Source organism: Emericellopsis atlantica (assembly GCF_019669845.1).
Source record: "Emericellopsis atlantica unplaced genomic scaffold F5Z01scaffold_5, whole genome shotgun sequence".
Classification (NCBI taxonomy): Eukaryota; Fungi; Ascomycota; class Sordariomycetes; order Hypocreales; family Bionectriaceae; genus Emericellopsis; species Emericellopsis atlantica.
In genome coordinates, this window is record NW_025764707.1 from 812,380 (window position 1) to 836,466 (window position 24,087).

At 57.5% G+C, this 24,087-nt stretch overlaps 9 protein-coding genes across 9 annotated transcripts; 7 read left to right on the top strand and 2 right to left on the bottom strand.

Moving 5' to 3' along the window:
* Positions 1 to 24: 24 nt before the first annotated feature.
* Positions 25 to 4,060, top strand: F5Z01DRAFT_648145 (armadillo-type protein). Its single transcript, XM_046263021.1, has 3 exons — positions 25 to 488; positions 620 to 2,162; positions 2,216 to 4,060. The coding sequence occupies exons 1-3, from the start codon at positions 477 to 479 to the stop codon at positions 3,733 to 3,735; spliced, it is 3,075 nt and encodes a 1,024-aa protein (XP_046121143.1). The 5' UTR covers positions 25 to 476; the 3' UTR covers positions 3,736 to 4,060.
* Positions 4,061 to 8,231, bottom strand: F5Z01DRAFT_648147 (uncharacterized protein). Its single transcript, XM_046263022.1, has 4 exons — positions 7,978 to 8,231; positions 7,796 to 7,907; positions 4,825 to 7,739; positions 4,061 to 4,764 (listed from the first exon to the last, which is right to left on the bottom strand). Exons 1-4 carry the CDS (start codon positions 7,981 to 7,983, stop codon positions 4,189 to 4,191), a joined length of 3,609 nt encoding a protein of 1,202 aa, XP_046121144.1. The 5' UTR covers positions 7,984 to 8,231; the 3' UTR covers positions 4,061 to 4,188.
* Positions 8,232 to 8,379: 148 nt separating this feature from the next.
* On the top strand, positions 8,380 to 10,829 carry F5Z01DRAFT_748069 (rRNA processing/ribosome biogenesis-domain-containing protein). The gene has a single exon (XM_046266979.1). It carries the CDS (start codon positions 8,493 to 8,495, stop codon positions 10,755 to 10,757), a length of 2,265 nt encoding a protein of 754 aa, XP_046121145.1. The 5' UTR covers positions 8,380 to 8,492; the 3' UTR covers positions 10,758 to 10,829.
* Positions 10,830 to 10,837: 8 nt separating this feature from the next.
* Positions 10,838 to 12,229, bottom strand: F5Z01DRAFT_459223 (uncharacterized protein). Its single transcript, XM_046259896.1, has 2 exons — positions 11,839 to 12,229; positions 10,838 to 11,775 (listed from the first exon to the last, which is right to left on the bottom strand). The coding sequence occupies exon 2, from the start codon at positions 11,743 to 11,745 to the stop codon at positions 10,918 to 10,920; it is 828 nt and encodes a 275-aa protein (XP_046121146.1). The 5' UTR covers positions 11,746 to 11,775; positions 11,839 to 12,229; the 3' UTR covers positions 10,838 to 10,917.
* On the top strand, positions 12,160 to 13,813 carry F5Z01DRAFT_459182 (concanavalin A-like lectin/glucanase domain-containing protein). Its single transcript, XM_046259895.1, has 2 exons — positions 12,160 to 12,516; positions 12,596 to 13,813. Exon 2 carries the CDS (start codon positions 12,652 to 12,654, stop codon positions 13,771 to 13,773), a length of 1,122 nt encoding a protein of 373 aa, XP_046121147.1. The 5' UTR covers positions 12,160 to 12,516; positions 12,596 to 12,651; the 3' UTR covers positions 13,774 to 13,813.
* Positions 13,814 to 14,286: 473 nt separating this feature from the next.
* Positions 14,287 to 14,680, top strand: F5Z01DRAFT_633990 (3-isopropylmalate dehydrogenase-like protein; the record flags this gene model as incomplete). The annotated part of the gene is made up of 2 exons (XM_046262006.1): positions 14,287 to 14,470; positions 14,532 to 14,680. The coding sequence occupies 2 exons, from the start codon at positions 14,287 to 14,289 to the stop codon at positions 14,678 to 14,680; spliced, it is 333 nt and encodes a 110-aa protein (XP_046121148.1).
* Positions 14,681 to 16,557: 1,877 nt separating this feature from the next.
* On the top strand, positions 16,558 to 17,922 carry F5Z01DRAFT_679878 (MEAB protein; the record flags this gene model as incomplete). The annotated part of the gene is made up of 3 exons (XM_046265560.1): positions 16,558 to 16,782; positions 16,844 to 17,558; positions 17,612 to 17,922. 3 exons carry the CDS (start codon positions 16,558 to 16,560, stop codon positions 17,920 to 17,922), a joined length of 1,251 nt encoding a protein of 416 aa, XP_046121149.1.
* A 564-nt stretch (positions 17,923 to 18,486) lies between these two features.
* F5Z01DRAFT_459281 (uncharacterized protein) lies at positions 18,487 to 21,069 on the top strand. Its single transcript, XM_046259897.1, has 2 exons — positions 18,487 to 18,784; positions 18,841 to 21,069. Exons 1-2 carry the CDS (start codon positions 18,728 to 18,730, stop codon positions 20,911 to 20,913), a joined length of 2,130 nt encoding a protein of 709 aa, XP_046121150.1. The 5' UTR covers positions 18,487 to 18,727; the 3' UTR covers positions 20,914 to 21,069.
* Positions 21,070 to 21,754: 685 nt separating this feature from the next.
* Positions 21,755 to 23,823, top strand: F5Z01DRAFT_459313 (uncharacterized protein). The gene is made up of 6 exons (XM_046259899.1): positions 21,755 to 22,066; positions 22,295 to 22,313; positions 22,453 to 22,605; positions 22,683 to 22,787; positions 22,863 to 22,923; positions 22,975 to 23,823. The coding sequence occupies exons 1-6, from the start codon at positions 22,049 to 22,051 to the stop codon at positions 23,564 to 23,566; spliced, it is 948 nt and encodes a 315-aa protein (XP_046121151.1). The 5' UTR covers positions 21,755 to 22,048; the 3' UTR covers positions 23,567 to 23,823.
* The last annotated feature ends 264 nt before the right edge of the window (positions 23,824 to 24,087 follow it).

Here is a 24,087-nt window from a genome sequence, read left to right on the forward strand (position 1 = left end):
TTGGGGCCCTTCACCAATTTCAAGCATCCGTCTTCTGTGAGCAGTCTGCGAACCCCACATTGACAAAACCACGACGTAGCGCACGCACGCACGCACCGACATTTGGGCAGCATCACCAGACGAGAAAGAACGCACCTCCCCTACCATCTTGCTTCACCAGCTGCTCCCATATCGACACGTAGGCTACCTATCCATCGAACGTCTCCCCAGACCACCCACGGACCATCTTATCGAAACGGCCGCACCTTATCTGCTGCTGTAGTATTTCATCCAGACCCCTGCTCACCAGCCTGCTCAATTTGACTGCCCCTCGCTTCGCCCTCGTGAGTCGGCATGTCCTCTCAATAAACCTCGCGGTCGATACGATAATGCCGGATGCTGCGGGACATAGGCTGCCAGACAAATAGGTAGCGATCACCATCACTCCCGTCCAACTGCCGGGCCTCTTGTCAACAAGGGCATCGCCGCGACCGACAATGGAAGCTCAGGTGAGTCAATCCAACCCGCATCCCGGCTGCCTGCCCCGCCATGTTGAAGCTCTGCCCCTCGACAGTCCATGCCATTGCTGGCCACCAAGGCCAAATCTGCAGTCCGGATCGCTAACAAGCTCTTCACACAGATCGAGAACGCCGTGGGGATCCTCGGTAATCCCTACTCCGACCAGTCGCTGAAACAACAAGCCCACGACTACCTGCACCAGCTGCGAGCCGACCCCTCTGCCTGGCAGACCTGTATCAATCTCTTTGTGCGAAATGCCGGGAGCGACGAGGTGCTGCGGCTTTTCTGTCTAGAAGCCGTCAACTACGCGGTCCACACACAGAGCCTCGACCAGGCAAGCCTGACCTACCTCAAGGACCTGCTCCTGGACTACGTGCGACAAGTATATGGCCCAGAGCCTCAGCGAGCACCCGACCCTCCGTCGCTCCAGAACAAGGTGGCACAGACCCTGACATATCTCTTTGTCTTCCTCTACCAAAACGGCTGGCAGAGCTTTCTTGACGATTTCTTGGATATCTCGGGCTTGCCCAGCAACAAGGACAATGTGAACGGCGTCATCTTCTACCTTCGCATCCTCAGCTCGATCCATGACGAGATTGCCGACATGCTTTTGGCACGGCAGAATGGCGAGGCCAAGCGCAATACGGAACTGAAGGACCAGCTGCGCGCGCAGGATGTCTACAAAGTAGCAGATTCTTGGAAGCAGCTCCTTGTCAAATATAACAACAACGACGCTGTTGTCGAACTGGTCCTAAAGGTCATCGCCAAGTGGGTCAGCTGGATGGATATTTCTCTGGTCGTCAGCCAGGACATGCTCAGCTTGCTGATTCCTCTCGTTGGTCGGCCGAGCCAAGGCAGCGGTGAGGACAAGGTTCGGGACTCAGCCATTGAGACCCTCACCCAAATTGTTGGAAAGAAGATGCGGCCACAGGACAAGGTGGAAATGATTTCTTTCCTCAACTTGCGGGAGATTGTCAGTCAGCTTATCGCCAGTCCGGCCCTGGGCGAGTACAAGGGCACCTCCAACTATGACACGGACCTTGGTGAAGCTGTGGCTAGCTTGGTGAACGTTGTCATCGCAGATATCGTCCGGGCCCTCGAAGACAGCTCAATTACCAGCGACACAAGAAACGCTGCCAACCAGCACCTGAACGCCTTCTTGCCATTCCTACTCCGCTTCTTCACCGACGACTACGACGAGATATGCTCCAGCGTGATTCCCGCGCTCACTGATCTTCTGACCTTCTTGCGCAAGCTTGGGCAGCTCCCGCAAGAATACTCGCAAATGCTGTCGCCAATCCTGGACGCCATCATCCGGAAAATGCGCTACGATGAGGACGCAAACTGGGGGAACGAGGACGAGCAGACCGACGAGGCCGAGTTCCAAGAATTGCGTCGCAAGCTGCAAAATCTCCAAAAGACAATTGCGGCTATAGACCAGTCATTGTACATGGAGACGCTCAGCAACCTCATGTCCACGACATTCCAGACTCTGGAGCAGCAAGGCTCCCAGATGGACTGGCGAGACCTCGATCTTGCTCTGTACGAGATGTACGTCTTTGGCGAGCTGGCGCTGCCGAACCACGGCCTGCACACCAAGAACCAGCCCTCGGGCGAGGCTTCGGAACGCCTGGTGGTGATGATCAGGAAGATGGTTGAATCAGGTACGTGATGACTGTGGTCGCGACTGCAGGAACACTGGCTAACATGGATACAGGCGTGGCAAACTTGGAGCATCCTGCCATTCTCCTCCAGTACATGGAGATTTGCGTGCGCTACTGTGTCGTCTTCGAAAACCACCAGGACTACATCCCTGCCGTGCTAGAAAGCTTTGTACGCTTGGTGCATCACGATCACGTCCGTATCAAGACACGGTCGTGGTATCTGTTCCACCGCTTCATCAAGCATCTCCGTGCCCAGGTCGGCACCGTCGCCGAGACCGTCATCCAGTCCATCGGCGACCTCCTGCCCATCAAGGCCGAGGTCCCAGGCGAGGATGCCGACGACGACATGTCCTCGGACGAGTCTGACCACTCTGCGGACGCACTCTTCACCAGCCAGCTCTACCTTTTCGAAGCCATTGGCTGCATGGCCTCCACTTCCGGCACGCCCGCCGAGAAGCAAGCCATGTACGCACGATCGGTGATAGACCCCTTGTTCAGCGACATGGAGGTGCACCTGCCCCGCGCAAAGGCAGGCGATGCGCAGGCAACTCTCCAGATCCACCACATCATCATGGCTCTTGGCGTTCTTGCGCACGGCTTCTCGGACTGGACGCCTGGCTCAACCGCCTCCTCCCAACAGCACGCTCGTCCGGACGAGGCCGTCTCAGCAGAGTTCAGTCGCGCGGCCGAAGCTATTCTGTACGCACTCAAAGAACTGAGCTCTTCGTCAGACATCAGGCTCGCCTGTCGATCAGCCTTCTCACGACTTTTGGGTGTCCTCGGCTCAGCGGTGCTTCCCCAACTACCACAGTGGATCGAAGGTCTCCTGTCGCAGAACTCGTCCAAGGATGAGATTGCCATGTTTCTCCGGCTGCTGGACCAAATCGTCTTTGGCTTCAAGTCGGAGATCTTTGACGTGCTCAACATGCTTCTGACGCCACTGCTGGAAAGGATCTTTACGGGCCTGTCCGAGCCCCCCGTTGGCACCGACGACGAGGTCCAGCAGGGCGAGCTCAGGAGGGAGTACCTGTCCTTCATTCAGATCATCCTCAACAACAACCTCGATGGCGTCCTCATCAGCGAAGCCAACCAAGGCTCGTTTGAAAAGGTTGTCGCGACCATCATCGACATTGCCCGTGACCTCGAAGCCCATCTCGGCCCCAGCCGTCTCGCCTTTACAGTCATGACCCGCATCTCTGCCGTATGGGGCGGCCCAGACGTGGCGACGATTGCCCAGAACCCGACCGCGCCCACAGGCCCTCCCACGCCTGCGATTCCCGGATTCGATCACTTTATGATCAGTCGGTTCCACGCCATCTGCTGGGACGTTCTCCGGAACCCGAACCTCAAGACTCGTGATGCGCAGTCGAAGCAGCTCGTCGTCGAGATTGCCGGCCTCGAGCAGATGATCTACACCAAGACGGGCGACGTCTTTATCCAGCAGCTGCAGAACGAGCTCTTCCCAAGCATCGGCGTCAACGGCGATGATTTTCTGCGCGCTCTGACCACCAACACGGACAAGAAGGGGTTCTCCAACTATCTCCTCGAGCTTCTCAAGAGCTGGCAGCAGTAGAACGGGAAAGGGTGGGGATGTTATGGCACTGTTTGACGACATGAAGAGACAGCGGGGGTGGAAAAGAGGCTTTCGTAACCCGAGGGTTGTCTCGCGTTGGGATATACATTGGTTCCCTTTGCACAGAAGAACAAAAAAAGCGCTTATCATACATATTTATCGTGTCTTGGAGTTGGACAGGAAATCGGCAGCGATTTGAAACCGGGGAGGGAGGTTGATTGATGATGGATTTGATTCCCATAGAGCAGCAAAACCCCAATAAAGAACCCAACGCTTCTACGTTTGTTGGATTAGTAGTATAACACACACAAAACTTCTCGCATGCATTATGCAAGCCTAGCTACCTGTGAAGCGTATATTCAGCATGATGTCTATAAATAAAGGGGAATCCCCCTTGTCTAACCCAGCGCTGCGCGTGTTGCGTATATTAATTACCTGGACGGACCTTTCCCCTTAAAGAATATAGCCGCCCCCGCCGAGGCAGTCCCACTCACGCACGCCCCGTCCCTCTTCGAGCTCGACACACCACCAGAGGACCTCCTTGGCCTTTTCCTCCTGGCCGCTCTCCTCGTACGCTCTGGCCAGAGAGAACCAGGCATCCGAGTAGTTCCACCCCGTTCCGAGTCGCGTGAGACCCGAGAGGAGAGTGTAGGCGCGGTCGCGCGCGGCCAGACGATCAGACAGCGGGAGGCAGGTGGCCTTGTAGGGCGCGGGCAGGTCGTCGCTGATGGAGGTCTGGGACGTCCTTTGCGGTTGCGTGTGTGGCACCGGGGTGGAGCGGAGTCCGAGGGGGTGGGTAGGCAGTGTCTTGGGCGTGTCCTCGGCGGCCTTGTGGGAGCACATGGCTGTTGAGCCCGCAGCTGGCGCTGGGGTTGGTGGCGTGGGTCGTAGGACTTCGGCGTAGAGGTCGAGGAGGATATCGGACAGCCCGACGGTCGCGGAGGGGTGGTCTGGCGCGTGCATCAACGCCGACTCGAACTCGCTGCGCGCCTGGTAGGGGTTGCCTTCTGCGAGTGCAAGGTATCCGAGCTAAAAAGGGGTAAGTAAGTCTTGCCTGGTGGTTGATAGATAGCATGGATGCCCACTCACCTCAGAATACACGTCACCTCTCAAGTCCACGACGCTCTTCCTCTCAGCCCAGCCCTCGCCTCGAATGGGAGGAGAAGTCGACGGCTCCTGTCGCGCATCGGCTTCTAGTCCTTGCACGAGCTTCTGTGCCTCAGCCACGGCTGCCTTGCATTGGTCGTACAGATCGGCCCGGCGGTAGAAACCCGCGATCATCAGCCAGACCCTGACCAGTATGCTCGTTCTGCGGAACCTCGCCTTGTCTTTGGACAATTGCACCAGTGGTAGAATATCTGTGGGCGGATGTGTGTCGTCGGCAATGAGTTCGCCGCGGTCAGACGTTTTCGACACTGTTGACAGATACGAATTCAGCGTAGGTAGCGTCGGGCCGCGGGAGAATGATGACATGGACGAAGGCTGCCGCTTGCCGGCATATGTAAAGAAATCAGACTGGTCTCTCTCGGCGGCGGCGGCAGGGGTGAAGAATGGCTCCCCATCGACGAGCTCGGGTTGCGAGGGCGCAGTGGCATTTGACGTCCTGCGGCGGCTGGCGCTTCTGTCTTTCTTTCTCAAGCTGTTCCGCCTACGTGAGTCACTCCTGCGGGCCCGGTTTGTGCTCTCGCTGCGCGCAGGCTTCCCCTCACCATCACCAGTCACCTGTATGGATGGCATGGCGCTGTTGACGGTCTTGGCGGTCGGGGGCCTCGCGTCTGAAGCTGTAGACTCTGATGGCTCCTCGCTGACTGTAGGAGGCGCCGTCGGGGTCGCAAGAGTGGTCGCAGCACTCGTCTGCCTGGTAGGTGGCCGTGAGCGGTCACGCCCACCAAAGATGCTGCCCCTGATACTGCGAAGGGTACCTGACGTTTTCGGTGGCTCGGCGGGCTTGGGAGGCTTGAGCGTTTGCGCTGGAGTGGCAAAGTTGCCAAAAAGTCTTGCGAAAAGAACGAGCAGCTCTGAGCTGGCATTGACTGCGACGTCCGGCCCCTCCAGCAGCTCTACAAGAGAAAGCTGGGTCATCTTCACTTCCAAAATGGCCTCCTTTTCCATGTCGTCCATTTCATCCACGAGTCCCTTGGGTGGATCGTGGGCCGGAACCTTCTCCTCGACGTCGTTCAGGTGCTCGCTCCTGAAATTAGATGTTTCCTTGCCAAACAGCACCGTCGGATCCTTAAACTGCTCCAGTGCCCCCTCGCATGCTCTCGAAGCCATTGCGAAATCTTGCCTCGCGCTCAGTAACAGCGAGAGAAGATGCCACATGGGAACCAGCGACCTTTCCTGCCAGTACTGTCCGAAATGGAGGTGGTACTGTCCTTCCTTGCCTTTGCTCGACACCAGGGCCGTCTTCACCACCTCGATGGCTGCTGTGATTTCTCGTCTCTCCGCCAGGAGAAGGCCGAGGCTAAAGTAGCTCCTAATGTCCTTTGACCTGCCGTATTCCGCGGCTAAAGATCTACGCAAGCAGCGAATGGCTCTGCCCTGTATTTCGGTACGCGACGCAGCCTCCCTGGTGATTCTGGACCAGTTTGCGTGAGATAACCCAATGGCCTGCCACGACAATGCGACAATATGCGGCGCCACAGGTGGATGGAGCAGTCCGGCTTTGTCTCCATGCTGGGCGCCGGGTGCCGTACCATCGCCATTCTCTGCAGTTTTGAGCTGAGGCAGCGTGGCCAGGAGATCCTCCAGCTCCGATGCCAGGTGACGCGCCTTTTCTGCAGATTGGGCACCGCCGTACTGACAGAGCGTGATGACAGCTTGTGCCATGGTCTGAAGCACAACGCCATCTGTATCTAAGCTGGGCTCGTACTGGCCCGTCTTGTCGACCCTCGCCTTGACCTTTTTGACAATGTCGATATATGAGTCGAATGCCTTGAATGCAAGGTCGAACTCGCCAACGGCCATGTGGACGAGGAAGAGGCTTCGCAGCACAGACGTTGAGTGGAACGTCTTGGTGGCGGCTTTGTAGAGAAGGTCAAGCACTCGATGACTTGCACTGTTCCGGCCACCTGGTCCGAGATCGCTCTCGCGCCAGCCCCTGCCACAAAGGATGGACCAATTTTTGACTGCCAATGTGACGAGCTCTTCTACCTCGGCTCGCTCTTCATCAGCGCGAGGGAAGCTCGTCTCCGAGAAAAGCAGGTTCTGGTATGCCGCCTCGGTCGTTTTGAGTTCGTCTCGCAACTGCGTGCGCGCCGACATTTCGTTGGTGATCTTGCTGAGGTACCCCGTAGGGAAAGGCAGGTCCTGCTCAACGATTCGAGAGAGGGCAATGTAGTATTCTTTCCACACACGACGACGGGGCGTGGATCCCTTGGACGCGTAGCCCCCTGCAGATGAATGAACCTCCCAGTATCTGGCCCAGGATCTGTAGCATGCGAGCGCGTTGTGATCCTCCAGAGACACATCACCTTCATGGAGAGCCTCGCTCGACAGCATGCAGTACTCAGTCAAGTACATCTCGGACCATTCCTTTAGCTGCTTCCCAGCCCCTTGTCCTGACCAGGCCTTAGCAAGTGCCGGCAAGCCCGACTTGAAAGCATCAAGAGCCTCGTGCCTGGAGTAGTCCCGGTTCAGACAGTCGGCTCTGAGGAAAGCGGACTTGAGTGCGCACACCGCCGTCCACTCTGATAGCGACTCGGCCCCGTCCAATTGCGAATCTTCTTGGTTGAGACCCTTGGGCAGCTGGCCCGCGGCTTGGGTGTATTCCGCCACAGTCCAATGAAGCCATCCCACGCAGACGCGGGCCTGAAACCTGTCCTCGACATAGTGCGTCTCCTTCTCGATTGACTCGAGGAGTGCTGGTAGTCTGGTTGAGAAGTCGGCATGCCTCGAGGTCGCTTGGTTGGAGGCTGGTTCGTCGGTCGAGGGTCGGTTGGGTTGCGACGAGGGAAGGGTCGCGTTTGCTATGGCGCATTCGGTTTCCGCAGTCAGTGCGAGACCTGCAAGGGGTCGGGTCAGTGGTTGTGATGTGATGTCGAGAGGGAAGGTGGCGCACAAGCTCGTTCAGGTGCATGCTTGCGGACTTTGCGTACGAGCTCGGGGACCGCAGACCAATTGCCATCGCAGCGGGCGCGATCGAGCTGATGGAGGTAGTTGGCTGCCTTGCTCTGGGGGAGGCGAGTCTCATTAGCAGGTTGACGAGTGCAGGCCGTGTGCCTCGTGTTGTCTCTGACTTACAGACATGGTGCGCCTAGGTCAGGGGAAGTCGACTAGGAGCGCAGATAGGTCTGTGAGCATGACGAGATATGCAACGAGAGGAGAGTCGATGGGTGCACACGGGCAGAGGATAGAGCAGACAAGCACGCTTTGCGAAAGAATGTGGCAGACACGAAATGACAATGCTTGACAGGTTGCAGTCCTGTCATGAATCAAACAGCAACAGCGAGCAGCTGATGATGGCCAAGCAAGCAAGCGAGACGAGACGAGAAAGCAGACATGGAGCGATGACCGAGGAGAGGAAAGCTTCCACGCACTACCCAGCTGAGCAGCCAATGACGAGGCTGCCTTGGACCCCACATGTTCAAGGCGGCCCCAGCTCAGGGTCCCCGGTCCAATTCAGCAGATTCGACGGGACCGAGGGAAAAAAAAAAGTTGAAGATACTCAGTTAATATTATCAGACTCATTCTGCACGCCCAGCGTTTTGCTGCCCTCAATCCCTCCCCATTGATCCAAGGCAGCCGGCCCAGTCGTCATGTCATCGACTCTACTTCCTCCGGATCTGCGTGTGCTCTGTCGGAAACTCACCTCAGTCCCTCCGCAACAGCTGCCTCACGCGCTGCCCTCCCTCGTCAGCCATGTAGTCCGATGCAGGCATGCATTGTCGACGCCTGCAGATGGCAAGGCCAAGGGCGAGGCTGCGGAAAGCGCACAGCTGGTCAACAAGCTCAAGACCAGCATCACGACACTCGTCAACAGTCGCACCCGCGAGGCTCGCTTCGCTGCCATTGCCCTCATCAAATCCGCCGTCGATGTGGGTGGATGGGAGGTCCTGCGCGGCTGTGAGCCATGGGTGCGCGGTCTCCTGTCCATCGTCCAAAAGGGCGATCCTGTTGCGTCCAAGGAACTGGCCATTGTCACGCTCACGAGGATTTATGCGCTTCTGCAGCCCTACCAGACACTCGTCCGGGAGATTGCGACGCCCACCATTCCAGCCTTCGCTACAGCCTGTGTGCAGCTCATCAAGGCACCTGCGACGGGCGCGGTGACGTCCACTCCACTCAGTGTCGTCGAGACTATCTGCGACGCATTCTCAACCCTTATTCCTCTGTATCCAGCCACGTTCCGACCGTCCAGCAACCAGACATTGACTGCCATCCGGCCATTCCTTGCGCCGACAGAGACCGACGACTTTAGCGTGCCGCAGTCCCTTCAAGAGTCTACCAGGCGCCTGGCTGCCACTCAGCACCATGTGGCCGCCAAGTCGGGCGGGAGTGAAGAGTGGGCCAAGCTGCTGGATGGGATCGTCAGTAATATCCATGACACGGCCGACCATGTCCTGCGCGCTGTGGACGAGTCCTGGGAACCGGCGGTAGGAAACCCTCGCCCCAAGGTGCCCATTGACGGGCCAATGGCTAGTGACGGCGCCAAGGCAGACGACTATCCTACATGGTCAGGAGTACACGCAGGCGCGCAGCGGCTCGTGGGGCTCTTTGACTTCCTCTCAACCTGCTTGCGCCACTCCACCAAGGGCGCCGTTGCTGTGCCATTGACAAAGCTCACAGATACAGTTACGCGTGTGTGCTTGGTCGCCCGGCTGTCTCCCAAGTCAAGCTGGGACCAGGCCTTGCAGACCAAGGCGGCAATCGGGAGAGACGAAAAGGAAGACCTCTGGAGCGTCATACCGGACGTGCACATGGCTGCGTTGCGTCTCGTACAGGCACTCTTCCAGCGGCTGGGAGATGACATGACTCCCTACGTATCAGACCTATCCGACACGATTCTGCGCGTCTTCAACTCGGCCATCAGCATACCCGCCATCCGCTCGACAAGCTACTCAACGCTTCACGATCTCTTGGTACTTGCAGGGCCAGCGCTGCCCAAGACCACTGTCGATATGCTACAGCCCGTCATTGGAGCGACTTGCCGCGATCTGCAAGAGGACGCTGGGTATCTCAAGCAGCCCAAGAATACAGCCAGTGCGGGTGACGGCAAGAAGAACGGCCTGGCCGCCAACGCCGACCTCTTCCTCCAGAAGCCAGAGGCGACAGCCGAACAGAAGGCGGTGCCCCTGGAGGCCGGTCACAAGGTCGCTGCTTCGACATTGCTCACTAATTTGCTCACTCGCCTACCGCAAAAGCACCTCAAGCCAAGTCACCGAAGTCTTCTCGATCAGACGGCCATCTTGACGTCCAATCGGGAAGCCATGATCGCCAGCGTGTTGAACCCATATGTCGACACGCGCGGGAGGAAATATCCCAGCATACTGCCTCATTTGACGCAGCAGTTCCCCCAGGACCAGACGCTCGAGATACTCAGGACCAATCTGCGCCCTGAGGCAGGTCGAGCCTCAGGGGTTGAAGAGGATCAAGAAATGGATGAAGATGAACAGGAAGAGGAGGACGAGAGCGAGGACGAGGCGGCGGACGAGGAGAGAGAAGACCACGAGATGGGCGACGCAGAGACCCAGGCAGCCGCACCACTGCAACCTGGGACCTTGCCTGCCGCCCCCCAGGTTGATCTGCCGAAGCCGAACAACCCATTCGAGGTGAACGAAGCCGAGACGACGACGGTCTATGGCGGATTCGAAAACGTTCGTCCTAGAGAAAGCTCGCCGCCCAAGCGCAAGCATGAAGGTGCAGAGGTCACATCGCCAAAGCGTCAAGAACTGGAGACGCCAGCTCCGAATCTTGCGCAGCCCCAAGCTGGAGCATCCACGATGGCGGTCGACGAGGACAGCGACAGCGGCGAGAGCGCACATCTACAAATCGACCTTGATGACGATAGTGATGACGAGTAGCTCGGCGCATTCTTACGAAAAACAAAATGGCAGAAACGATCTAGATGTATACCCTCTATTATACTAAAGCTTTTTTGAATGAATCCAATGACCCTGAACGCACGGCATCCGCCCAAACAAACTCCTAACACCCAGGTCCAAACTCCCACCCTGTGCATCCTCAGTCCCGCAGCCACGCGCGCCGCTTCTCCTCCTTCCTCGCCCGCCTCTTCTCCTTGAACGCTTTGAGCTCCTGCTTCGAGGGTTTCTTATTCGACCGCTCCGCTTTGAGACTCCGTCCGTCGTGCGAGTTGGCCGCGGCATCCACGTCGAAGAAGGCATTCATCTGCCGCTTCGACTTGGCCTCGTCCGTGTGCCGCCCAGGGCCGTCCTCGTCTGTCTGGAACTGGCCCGTGAAGCGGTTGAACCGCGCCGTGGTGGTGTATGGATCGCCGGGCACGCCAGGGACAGCCGCGCCGCCTATTGTCTGCTCGCCCTCGGCCGGGTCCGCCTCGTCGCCCTGCGCGTACCAGGCGTTCGGGTCATAGTCACCGTGGATCGCGGGATTGTAGCCGCCGGCCGCCGGCTTCTCGGACGCGGGTGGTTGGGGCCCAGCAGCGGCGGCGGCGGGCGCAGCTGCAGCTGGAGTGGCGTCCGTCGCCGCACTGGTGGCTACGCGAGGATTCTCCCACTGCGACTGGCCCGTGAAGCGGTTGTAGAAGAAGTACGAACTGGAGCTGGGGTCCCATTGGAAGTCCCATCCATCGTCCTCTTGCTTTGGCTGCGGTGTGGGCTCGTTCGGTAGAGGAGGACCATCGGGGACGGGTTCGCTGGGCAGGGGCGGCGCCTCGCTGTCTGGCTTTGGCTCTGGCGCATCCTTCGCAGCTGGCGCACTCGCGTCGGTTTGGTCCGCTGCGGATGTCTCCGGCGTATGCCCCTGGGCCTGGTCTTGGGCGCGCGCGGGCGATGCCTCCTGCGCAGGGGTATTGGGCGAATCTGGCGACGACATGGCGGCTCAAGAAATGCTCTCACGTGAAATCTGTCATCTGCAGTTGTGAGTCTCCTGAAGGTATACTATACGTCATGATACTTAGGTGTGCACCTGTGGTTTAGCAGTGATAGATCAAGATGTGATATGGCTGCAAGTCAGCCAGCGCTTTTCGCTGGTGGATGACGAAAGATTGTTGATGGAGGGAAGCGGGAGGCGCATCGCATCGCATCGCTTAGCGGGCAGTATTGTTAGGTAGGCGGTCAAGTCCGAGCAATTCACACCGTGGGACGGCTCCGGAATTTCCTCGCACCCGTGACAGCCATCTGTCTACCGCCAGGCAATATCAAGCCAAATTCTGTTAGCTTCACTCATCCCTTTCAAATGCCATCTATCGTACTCAAGAAAAGTGCCCATGGCCCGACGCAGTTCGCACTGTTGAACAAAGTCTGCCTTGACCGGTTGAAGGCTGGGCTTTATCCTGCCATTGCCATTCCTTGGCCTACATTACCTATGCATCCTCCAGGTGCCACGATGCCTACGGCGGTGGCTCATTCAAAGGCCCGACCGTCTACTCCGTACCCCTGTCACCAAGGCCTGGAGTCTGGACGGCGGTCCTTGAAGTCTTGGACCCTTGAGCTGACATCTAGCGATCATTTTTCTGTGTCAAACTCGCAGATGCCAATGTGCTAATAACGTATTATCGTCGCCGAGTTCCGCACAATCAGGTGCTGCGCCCAGCGCCCAAGTGGGCGCATTCCTTCGCCAGGCTCCATCTGCGTAAGTGGTAAGGTCGCATTGGCACGATGCCTCAGATGAAAAGCAATATATACTTGAATGAAATGCTAACGTCGAGCTGGGCTTTTCTGAGTCCGGGTTGGCTCCGGTTCTCTCACCTTTGTGTCCTTCAGCATACTAGCCAGCATCATGGCGACTAGGCTCGCCCTTGCTGCGATCATGCTCACTATCGTGGGCGCAAAAGATGAACCTCAACCGTTCAATCAGAGCGACTGCGGCTGCTACCTCATCAACGGCTCGGTGCCTACATACTACGCCCAACGCATGTTCTTTGACTTTCGCGACCTGGAGGCCAGTGTCAACGTGCCAGATCCGCTAGATAGCGTGGCGGCCAATTCAAACGCTTCGGCATCAAGCGACTACTTCGAGAGCGAGGATTTCCTAGACGTGTGGGACCTCCAAGGATGGAGCCGGCAGGTCGGCCGCACGATCACAATGGTCTACTCGCCCAGCAATGTGTACATTGAGGCCAAAGACGACGACGAAGACGACGACGCTACTTCAGACACCTTCCTCACCATGCGTACGAAGCGCTTCCCCAAATTTCAGTCGGCCGCCGAGATAAGAAGCAATAGCGACTACTTTTACGTGTCACTCCGCATGCTCGCCCGCACCATCGGGGCTCCAGGCGCTGTCACCGCCATGTTCACCTACAGAGACGCCAAGGAGCTTGCCAATGTGCAAGAGTCAGACATAGAGATCCTGACCGAAGGGCCCCGGAACAAGATTCAGTACACCAACCAGCCCTCTTACTCTGACGATGGTGACGATTTTCCCGAGGCGACGAGGAACGCATCAACGCCCGGGAACCGCCCGTGGTCCGAGTGGATGGTCCACCGCATGGACTGGACGCCCGACATGGTGCTATGGTATGTCGACGGGGCGGAGACAGCCAAAATTGAATTCCAGACACCAACGGATCCGTGCCGCGTCATCTTCAACGCCTGGGGAAACGGTGGCAGCTGGAGCGGGAACATGTCCGTGCACGACGAGGCCTATCTCCAAATACAGTGGATCGAGATGATCTACAATACGACGGATGATGTGGAGGCCAGCAGGAAGAGGTCGGCTTTGTCCGTTCGGGACGATGACGACGAGGGCTGCGCGGCAGTGTGCAGTATCGACGACAGTGCCGAGGCGGGCGAGGTCATGCTCTTGTGGGACAACGGCGCACCCCGCATGGCAGGTTGGGTCGGCGCAACATGGGCTGTGTCTTTTGCCGCCGTGGCCTTGATAGTCTTGGCTTGGTGATACTAATTTGATGAATATACGCTTGCAAGTGCCACAAACGCCTCGATCCCTCCCCAGAACTCCCCCAGAAGGTATATTATCGGGCAGAAGCTCAACTGCCTTCATTGACTCATAGACATAAATTTGTACGTGTGCTCAGGTCTAACACGTGCACGGATTGGGCCCTTAGGATGTGGCACTAGGGGAAGGCAGACTAAGTACTACGTGTTTGTTAGTGTCCTCACCTACCCTACGCAGTGCACACATTGGCCACTGTTACAGCTGGCTCGGCATCTTATTGATTCCTTGTGCTTTCTGTGCCATGAAATACCCAGTATCCGTACTCGTGCGCCGATATTGAGCGCGTTTCCCGACTGGCTGGTTTCCTGGCCCGTGGTCGAGGTGACAAGAAGGTCTGGTCTCCGACGGGGCCAACGTCCTGACCACGAGCCGTCTGTGGCGCAAGGTCTTGACCGAGACCTTTGAGAAGGAGTTCACCGATCTCAAAGGTTGAGTATCAGCTCATTGACAGCCATGATCATGGTGAAGAACCCCACAGGCCTGAACGGCGTTGTGGTGACAAGCAACCTGTTTGGCGACATCATCTCCGACGAGACCAGCGTCATCCCCGGGAGCATTGGACTACTGCCCAGCGCGAGTCTGAGCGGCATCCCCGACGGCAAGGGCAAGTGCAACGGCATCTACGAGCCCATCCACGGTAAGGAGAGTGGTTGCCTCTCATGAGCGCAGTGGTGGCGCGCAGCTGACCAGAGTCGCAGGATCGGCCCCGGACATTTCGGGCCAGGGCATCGTCAACCCCATCGGCACCATTCTCTCGGTCGTCATGATGCTGCGCTACTCTCTCAATCTCCCAGAGGAGGCCAAGGCTGTCGAGGTGAAAGAGCTCGAGCGTACCTTGAAGGCGTAGTGGGCGTGGGGGTTATCTGGAAGAAAAAGGGGTTGAAAAGCACATTGTCACTAGGTACGTGAGGGACAGACGGCATAACTTGCTAATGCATGAGCGTTACACCATGAAGAAGCTGCAGACACGCAGCGATTTGACCATTCGGATATACATTATCAGCAGCAAGTTCGGGGCTCAGGGTTTGGCGCCTGTCGTCAGATGGAACCTGGCACTCAACTGTTCATTGCTTTTGAACTCTGAACTCATGAGCGTACTACGGACAAGTACGGATACCTTACGCACGACACGGACACACAATTGTTTGACAGACGTCACCGCGGAGATGCACGTCTCGGTTTGTCGCGGGGCCCGAAGAAGGATCCGACAGCCGGACCCCTCGGACATGCAACGTGGGAGATCTGCCATGGAAACGGGAAAAAAGCTTATCATCATGACCACATCTCCAGCTGATCTGCAGAGCGAGTGGCCTCAAACATAAGGTACCTGACCTACGTACACTTGATGCACGGATTGAAGCTTGTTCGCTGTACGAAGCCTAGCTCAGCCAGATACACGTGACGATGAGGAAGAGAGGGGAAGAAGACTCGTGTGTGATGGAGCACTGCCACTGGACCCCGACAACGGTGAAAGCGGGCCAAATGCCTCAGCTCAGGCCACAAAGGGGGAAGCGGGCATGAATGATGCGTACGTGGTGGGCACAGACTTGGAGGCATCTGTCCGCCTGGGACCAATCGCAGCAGCGTCCCGTGGAGTAGGTGAGGTAGGTCTGGCCATCGGCGGCGGGGAGGCCAGCACAAGACATAGGTGACGGTTCACAAGTGAAACGAGTGAAGCTGGCGGCGATGCTGCCCGGCATTATAAAGAGATGGACGAGGATGTTGCTGTTGTCAACCGGATTGACTGATGATCAAGAAGGCTGAGGGAGGGCCTTATCAGGCAGGGTGTCTCTAGCGAGAAGGGGTGTGTGGGGGTTCCTCTTGATCTTCAGTGCGTTTGGCTCAGCCGCTCAGGGCAAGGAAGGTGCAAGGCAAGGCAAGGCACGGCAAGACCTGACGGCATGGCGATCCAGCGACAGAGGGAAAGCCAAATGATGAATCGCTGGCACCAAGCGAGGGTACGTAGTAATTGGGCTCAGTCTCTTGCACGCCAACTTCCCCAGATTCGGGGCCCTGGGGGCTCATTAATTATTAGAGTCCAGAGATTGAGTTAAACATGGAGACATGGACTGGTCCTGGAGGCTGCTCAGTGCTGGAGCGAGGTCGGACTGGAGGCGTGCAGTGAAAAAATGGAGGTCAGCTGAGGAGCTAATTGGGCCAGAGATTTCCCCCCCGCCCGGCCTTCCATTCTCATTACCTTACATAAACTGCTGTCCCTCAATTTCTCTCTGTCACTGTTATCTCCCCCCATCTCTGCCAGCGCCCGCACGCAAGCAAAACGTTAGCAAACCAAATTGCAGGCATCCTCGTCTCGCCTTATCAGATACCACCACCTCTGGTCTCAGACGGACGCGCGCTTCCCAGCCTGTTTTCCCTTACGTGTGCCCTCGCTCTCTGATAGGCACGTCAGACGCCCGACGACTCCAGTACGTCGTACCCATCTGTCATCTGCGCCCGCAACGCCCGCAATCCAGCATCTTCAACGGGCGCACCAAGACCACCTCCGGCCTTTGACACGGAGAGCACGTTCCACAATCGCGACCCGGACGTCACTTGCACGCCCGTCTGCTTCACCCGGCGCCGTGCCGATTCACGCTGGCGATCTGCAATCCGTCCGCCGCCCGGTGCCCCGGGGTCCCTTGCCCGCTGTCGCCGTGCGTCGCACGCGGCGCCGTCGCCCGTTGATCGTGGCACACGGCCTCGACTGGAGGCATGGCCGACAAGATGTCCATCGACACCAAGCCTGTCCCGCCACCGCAGCAGCATCATCATCCCAACGACCACCACCTTCTGGAGGAGGACGACGACTCTATCAGCTCGTCCCCCATGGGGGACGGCGATGACATGGCTCATGCGCCCCCAGGCAGTCATCCCCCTTCCGCTGGGGCTGCCAACAACGCCACCTCTCAGGACGGCCAGCAGCCCAAGCGGAAAGGTGGTCGCAAGCCTGTAAGTGCTCCCCGTGACAAGACTCTGTGTGTCAGTGGAGGTACTAACCCATGTGCTCTAGATCTACGCCACATCGGAGGAACGCAAGCAGAGGAACAGGCAGGCTCAGGCGGCCTTCCGAGAACGTCGAACCGAGTACATCAAGCAGCTGGAGGAGACCATTCGAGTCCACGAGACCAACCTCCACAGTCTGCAGACGGCCCACCGTAATGCGGCGGACGAGTGCCTGATGCTACGCTACAAGAACTCACTCCTCGAGCGTATCCTGCTCGAGAAGGGCATTGACGTCCAGTCCGAGCTGAACGCAAAGACTGGTGGCTCAGATCTTGGGGCTACTCACATGCCCCAGAACCTGGTCCAGCCGCCTCCAATTCAGAGGGCGCTGATCAACCGCCACCACCATTCACGGCGCTCGAACTCGGGTATTGCACCGAAGAGTGACCCTGCCCATGGCATCGGGCAAGGACACATTACCTCTGCCTCGCCCAAAACGCGACCAACCCCGTCCTCACACTCCAATTCTCCCACCAACCCGGTATCTGGCTTCTCTCCAGCCGCCTCCGACAATCTCTCGGTAAGGGGAGCGGCCCCTGGACTGCCACGGCCACATATCCATGGGATGCCTGTTTCTCAGCCGCAACAGCATCATCAGCCGCAGCAAACCCACCGTTCCCAGCCGCCACCACGACGGCCAGCTATGCGCCAGACGCCATCGGTAGGGAACGGTGCAGCATATTATCCTACGCCAGGGTTCCAGACCCACTTGGAGCAGCTGGGTAAGTCTGATGAGAACAATTGTGGTGTACTGCAGTGATTAACGTGGCCGCAGAACAAGAGTACGATGCACCACCAGACGTGGCCGAGGAGTCTGACATTGAGACACCGAGCGGCCCTGGTCCCTATGCGGCAGGCAACTTTGCCAACGAAGGTCCCCAGTTGCTGTCCCCTGCGTCGAATGGTCCAGGACACGTTCCACACCAGCACCACGAGCACCAACCGTCCTCGATGAACGGCGGCCAGACCTACCCATCCATGACCTCGCTGCTCGATCATCAGAACATGGACTGGGATCCCTTCGGCCTGAGTGCCAGCATGGCGTTCCCTTCACAATCGTACCAGGTGGATCCCAGCGTTCGCTGAGATGACATGGCACGCCGAACCTATGCGCGAGCGAAAGAAAAAAGCCATCCAAGCTCGAGCAGGTTCTCGGCTACGCCTTGTACGTCCTGAATGGGCGCCCCATCACATATTTTGGGAGGCGCAGTAATTGTACACTTGGGTTCGCTGGAGTTTTGCTGCTTCTTGTTCTGATCTTGCCACTTTCGGCTCAACACATATTCAAAACCATGGGGATATCCTCATGACGGCACGCTTTTCGAGGCTGCAGGTATAATTATCACGATTCGCATGGGACTGGCACGGGACGCCGCAGGTTATGGACGGATTGGCGTACTGGGCTCACTATATAGCGGAAAAAAGGTTTACTAGCGGAGAAGAGGGTTGATGATCATCTGAGCGTTCTGTTAACAAAAGTTCTTCATTTTGGGTCTTCAACTTGGAAAATCATTGAGTATATCTAATAGATGGAAAAAAACAAGCGTGAGATATTATACCAGCCAGTACCTAATACAGCGATGCTCTATGAATTGAACATGAATCCTAATTCCCCTGTGTTGCCTGAGGCTAACCTCTTGACGTTGGGGCACCGTGTGAAAACCTGGTGACACTGTCCACGCACTGTGATTGTTTTGCCGCTTGGACCATCTGTGCCAGAAAGTAAACAAAGCCGCCCCCCACCAGTTGTTGACGCGCTCGCAGCTCCGGGCCTACTTTGACATCATTCTCCATTCCAAGCATCGCAACTTCGCATTAGATTCTGTCGAGCACCCTTGCTGATATCGCATTGTGATATTTACTGCGTATCTCCATTTCATCGCTGACCACGATGTCGCCTCCCCGCCGCCGGTCATCTCGGCTGGCAGCTGTTGGCTCTGCTGTTAAGGTAAGTCTTCTCTCCAAACACCTAGAGCTCGCTCATGCTGACGGCTTGCCTTTAAGACAAGGGCCACTCCTGAGCTACCTTCCGTCGCGGAGACCGATGATAGTGTTCAGAAACCCGCCTTCAAGTCACCCAAGCCCAACAAGAACAATGCAGACCCAGGGCGCGACACGCCTAGAACTCCCAAGACGGCTCCTCGACCCGCACCTTCTCACGAAGACATGCACCCCAGTCAATACCACAAGTCGACCATGCCAGAGCCTTCCTCCGATCTGCGGCTGGGTTTTTCAGAGATTCGACCTGGTAACATGGACATCCCAGGCGTAGCGCAGGCAACGCCCACACGCCTGCGAAACGTGCCGGCCACAGACTTCACCTTTCGTTTCGCCAAGGAAGGCCCTCAGATGCCACTGAGCGAGAACGCACAGCGTCTCATGAAAGAGCTCCGTGAGCAAGCGAATAAGATCAAGGCCGACCTGAGGGCGCAGCGAGAGGCGGAGACAGAGCTCAACCAGGAGAGGAAGATTGCCCAACCCAAGGGCAAGTCTAGTCGCTTCAGCGCGGCGCACATGCGCGAGTTCAAGAAGATGGACTCCATTGAGAACCATGCCTCGGCCTGGCGCGCTCAGCGTACCACCCCCGTCAAGGTTAGCAGCCCGGCCAAGTCGAACACGGAGGGCACACCGACCACACCGACCACCAAGCCCAGCTTGAAGCGTACGCTGTCCAAGACCAGCTTGCTTGGTACCCCCCAGGCACAAGTCAAGTCGAGCCTCAAGCGCACGTCTTCGCACGCTCAGCTGGATGATGGTGATTCACAACGTTCTGCTGGCGCATTGCAGCGTAACACTCCCATGGATGAACCCAAGAGTACCTTCGCCAAAAGAGTCAAGAAGCTCCGCGATGACGATACTTCCAAGTCCCGACCCATGTCCCGAGATGGAAGCACAATTCCTCGCCCAACTTCTAGGGGGACACCTTCCAAGGGCCCGTCCTCTGGTACGCCCTCCGGTGGGGACACGCCTAGCAGGACAACATCAACTATCTCCCGTTTGACAAGTCCGACCAAGGCATCTCTCGGGCACTCTCTGCAATCAAAGAAGTCTACCATCTCCCTGGTAAACACATCCCCAGAGAGCGAAGCAACCACCCTGCCGAAGCCGAGAAGCACAACCAACCTTGGCACCCCCCTATTGAAGGCGAACGAAATCCGCCGTAGGGTTATCAGCCCCGTTCGCTTCGAGAACGTCAAGTCCATTCTGCGTGGCCAAAAGTCGGTTGCTAGGGAGGCGCGCACCGCCCTGCCCAAGCCCTCTACGCCAGTGTCTAGGACACCTGTTCCGACCCGAACGACAGACAAGGAGCTGCCGCCAGTACCTCTCACCACGCCTCGTCGTAGGCTTGTGAAGCACGTTGCCTTCACACCGGACACCAAGTATGCTGCGGAGACTCCGAACCGTCCCTCGCCTCAGAAATTTGGCCAGTCCACCACAGCGCGGTCGGGGCACTACAGCTCCATGGACAGCGTCCTCGCCGGATCCAAGTCCACAGATACGGTTGTCTATCCCGACCTATCGGCGTTTAAGGACATTGTGGAAGCAGGCGCCTCGGAGCAGAAGAGCCCCAAACCTTCCGCCCCCGGTACCTTCACTTTCCGTGCTGACCATACAATTGACTTTGGCGCGACTTCACCCGCTGGCTTCGGCGCTCGACATGGGCAGGCCAGCATCCGCCAGGTCGGTGCGTCCTCAGCGTCCAAGGCCCTACCGGGAAGCTTCCCGGAGCCATTCTCGCCCAGCGCCGACACAAATAAGGAGAACAAGGCACCAACTGCGATGAGAAAGACCATTCCGCATGGAATCGTCAACAAGAAGCGTCACCGTGCCGTCTCCGATGACGATGATACCGAGAAAGAGGCTGATGAGCGCGCTGGGAAAAGGCGCAAGGCTGCGGCTCCAGACAGCAAGACTGGTCCGGCTCGTCGCATTGTCTCAACCCCTCTTGCCAGTGCCAAGAAGCTGCCGCCAAGCCGTACCCCGAGCAAGACACCTGGTTCCGTGAGCCCAATCAAGAAGGGTGGCCTCAGCCTGAGCCGTCTCAACATGCTGGCGCGCCCCAAAAACCGGACCTAGTGGAGGTAATGGCACATCAAGCGGCAGAGGAGAGCACGCCTGATGGTGTTTGGTAGATTTGACGTGGTATTTTTGTTCGCCTGCTTGGTGGCGATGGAGGAGTTTGTATTTGCAGTCCCGACATTGTTGGATGATTCATATTGGCCGCATAGGCTATTGTCCCGAGGACAAACCCAGGAAAAAGGAGTTCAGGAAGGACGCACAGGGCGTAAGGTTGCATGCTATCTAGTTTGGCGTTCTCATAGTGATTAAGCCCTCACAGGCACTACTCTACACGTGGATGAGCTGTTCACCAACGAACTTAATTAGCCTATGTGCGATCTAAGCGTGGACAAGAACTTGCCTAGTGAGAAGACTTGCGACATAGTCGTGCCTGGTCGCGCAAAGCTAGCAGCTTTTACCCCTAACAGATTGTTGACAAACAACATGCCTATTGCGGCTGTATCCAAGTCATACCGTCAATCATGTGACGTCGTGTCAGAGCTCCAGCAAAGGAGGGGTTGGTCCGCAAACGGAGCGGATAATTGCCGGCGGGGTGGAGGATGAGGTAATAGCCACAACCACCACCAGCCACGTCTGCTGCCCTAACCGCGAGCCGCTTGCCAACCACACAAAAATTATCAAAATTCCCCAAATCCCGTGGCAGCTCTACGCCCATTCCCAGGCCATCATGAGCTTTATCAAGCTGTTGTGTGCCACTGGAACACCAATCAAGGTCAATTCGTAGGACCTGTATGTAGAGAACAAAACAGCCTTGGAGCTAGAATGGCATAATACAAGTAGAGAGAGTGAATTTCGTTTGCCCGGCCTCGCCTACGGCACCAACGCACCTAATGAGCTCTCACCACAGCGCTGTAGCCCCACCGCCTACAGCGGTTCGTGTCCCCTACGGCAGCCTGGCGCTGCGTCTAAAGAGCTCTGCCCAGGCTGCTGCTCGCACTATCATCCGACTCCCGACCACCACGACGCTTGCCAACAAACCTCTCTCCCACCATCCTCGAGTTCTACCGTCGTCGGGTCATGCGCAATTGAAGATTTCTTCGGCACACCAAACTCACACGCTCACCAGCGTCGCATTGTTGCTCACTTAATCTCTTCCCCCGTCTGACGAGAGGCGACAAGCCAGGCGGTCATCATGTCAGTCGCCTCTAAGGTACGTTCTTCTTCCTCCGCCAGCCCAACCAGCCCGTCCGCTCGACGTCGTGAGAGAAATGAGCTTGCCCTGCTGCTGCTGTCAAGCTGTGTTCTCGAGCGTGAACACGCCAGCTTCCGCGAACCCTGCGTGTTTGCAGCAGTTGTGTCGCAGTTTCGCGAGTAGCTTTCGCCGCCTTCGTCACCAATCTATGGCTCGAGAAATTGTAACTAACGCAAGCCCTCGCAGAACCTGTTTGCCTACCTCGGTACGAAAACCCATATTCCTCCCCAACTCCACTGAGCAACAATCAAGAGGAGAATGGTCGAGAGAGCCGTTGCGATGACGACCCATACACATCCAAAAAGAGAGCACCTTGACTAACATACGCTTTTTTCGTATTGCAGGCAATGACGACGATGGCGAGGAGAAGCCCGTTGTCCCCGTGAAGACTGTGGATAAGGCTGTCAAGGGCCCTGCTAAGCGCACGCCCGAGAACCCTTCCGCCAAGGGCCCCGGAGCCGCTTCGCGTCGCCCTGGTGCCGGCGGCAACGACGGTGGTATGTTGTCCTTGTCCAGCCCCAATTTGCTTTGGAGGCTTCGAGCGTTCGAACATGTCGGCTAACCCAGTTTACAGCGTTCCGCGACCGCGATGCTGGCAGCGGCCGTAACCAGGGTCGTTCCACCGAGGAGTCTGGCCGTGGTGGTGGCCGTGGCGGTGCCGGTGCCCGTGTCCGTGGTGGTAAGTGTCTTCCAGCTCTGTGGCTCACAATGTGTCTGCATCCTTTGGTCGTGTCAGCAAGCTAATAGAGCCTAGGCCGTGGCTCTGGCCGTCCCCGTGAGCGTGATGACCGCCACTCCAGGCACGGTGGTCAGGGGTATGTTCACCATTTGCTTCCGTTGTAGCAGGGCTTGACTGACGTATTCAGCGGTTCCGAGAAGCAGGCCGCTGCCTCGTGGGGCGCCACCGAGGGCGAGGCTGAGCTGAAGGACGAGCAGGCCGGCGAGGCTATCGCTAAGACCGAGCAGAAGGAGGCCATTGCTGAGGACGCCGCTCCCGAAGAGCCCGCCGAGCCCGAGGACAAGTCCGTCTCCTACGCCGACTACCTCGCCCAGCAGGCCGAGAAGAAGCTTGGTCTCGGACTCAACCTCCGCTCTGCCAACGAGGGCAGCAAGGCCGACAAGAAGTGGGCTGACGCCAAGGCTCTCGAGAAGACCGAGGAGGACTACTTTGCCGCCACCAGCGGCAAGAAGCAGCGCCAGCGCGAGCAAAAGGTCAAGCAGACCGTCGACTTTGACCCCCGCTTCGTCGAGCCCGAGCGCACCGGCGGCGGTGCCGGCGGCGAGCGCCGCGGTGGACGCGGTGGTCGTGGCGGCCGTGGCGGCCGTGGTGACCGTTCCGACCGTGGTGGTGAGCGTGGCGCGCGCGGCAACTTCCGTGGTGGACGTGGCGGCCGCGAGGGCCCTGCTCCCATCAACACCCGCGACGAGTCGGCCTTCCCTAGCCTCGGTGGAAAATAGAATGTTTCCACCACGGACAGCCTCGATCAACGACGTGGCCTACACATCATCTTCTGAGAGGTCGATGTGGACGCCGATGCCCTCGATGCTGTCCCCTTTTCTTCCGACCTCTTTGTCCCTCCACTGCTGTGAGCGAGGCTTGGAAGAAAACGAAAAAGCAGATGATTTGCTCACGTATCTGACCTGATCAAATTTGAACCAACACGGACATATTGACAAAAAAAGAAAAAGAAATGAGAATGGGACAATCACCACCAAAAAAAAGAGGAAATGGACAAGGCTGACCTGGGTGTGTCGCTCCGGTATGCTGCTAAGGAGCTGAGCTGCGCTGTGCTATAAGGTGGTGGCGGCGGAAACGGACATGGATGAAATGGACGGACGGACGGACGGCAACATCTGGTTTCTTTTTTCGCAGCTACGTTTAGCTCCAATGACTGCGTGCCTGGGAGGTTCTCTTAGGTATACTTCTGGTTGTGGTATGAATGCAAAAGATTTGAGCTTCTAATTACTACGTATGGGTT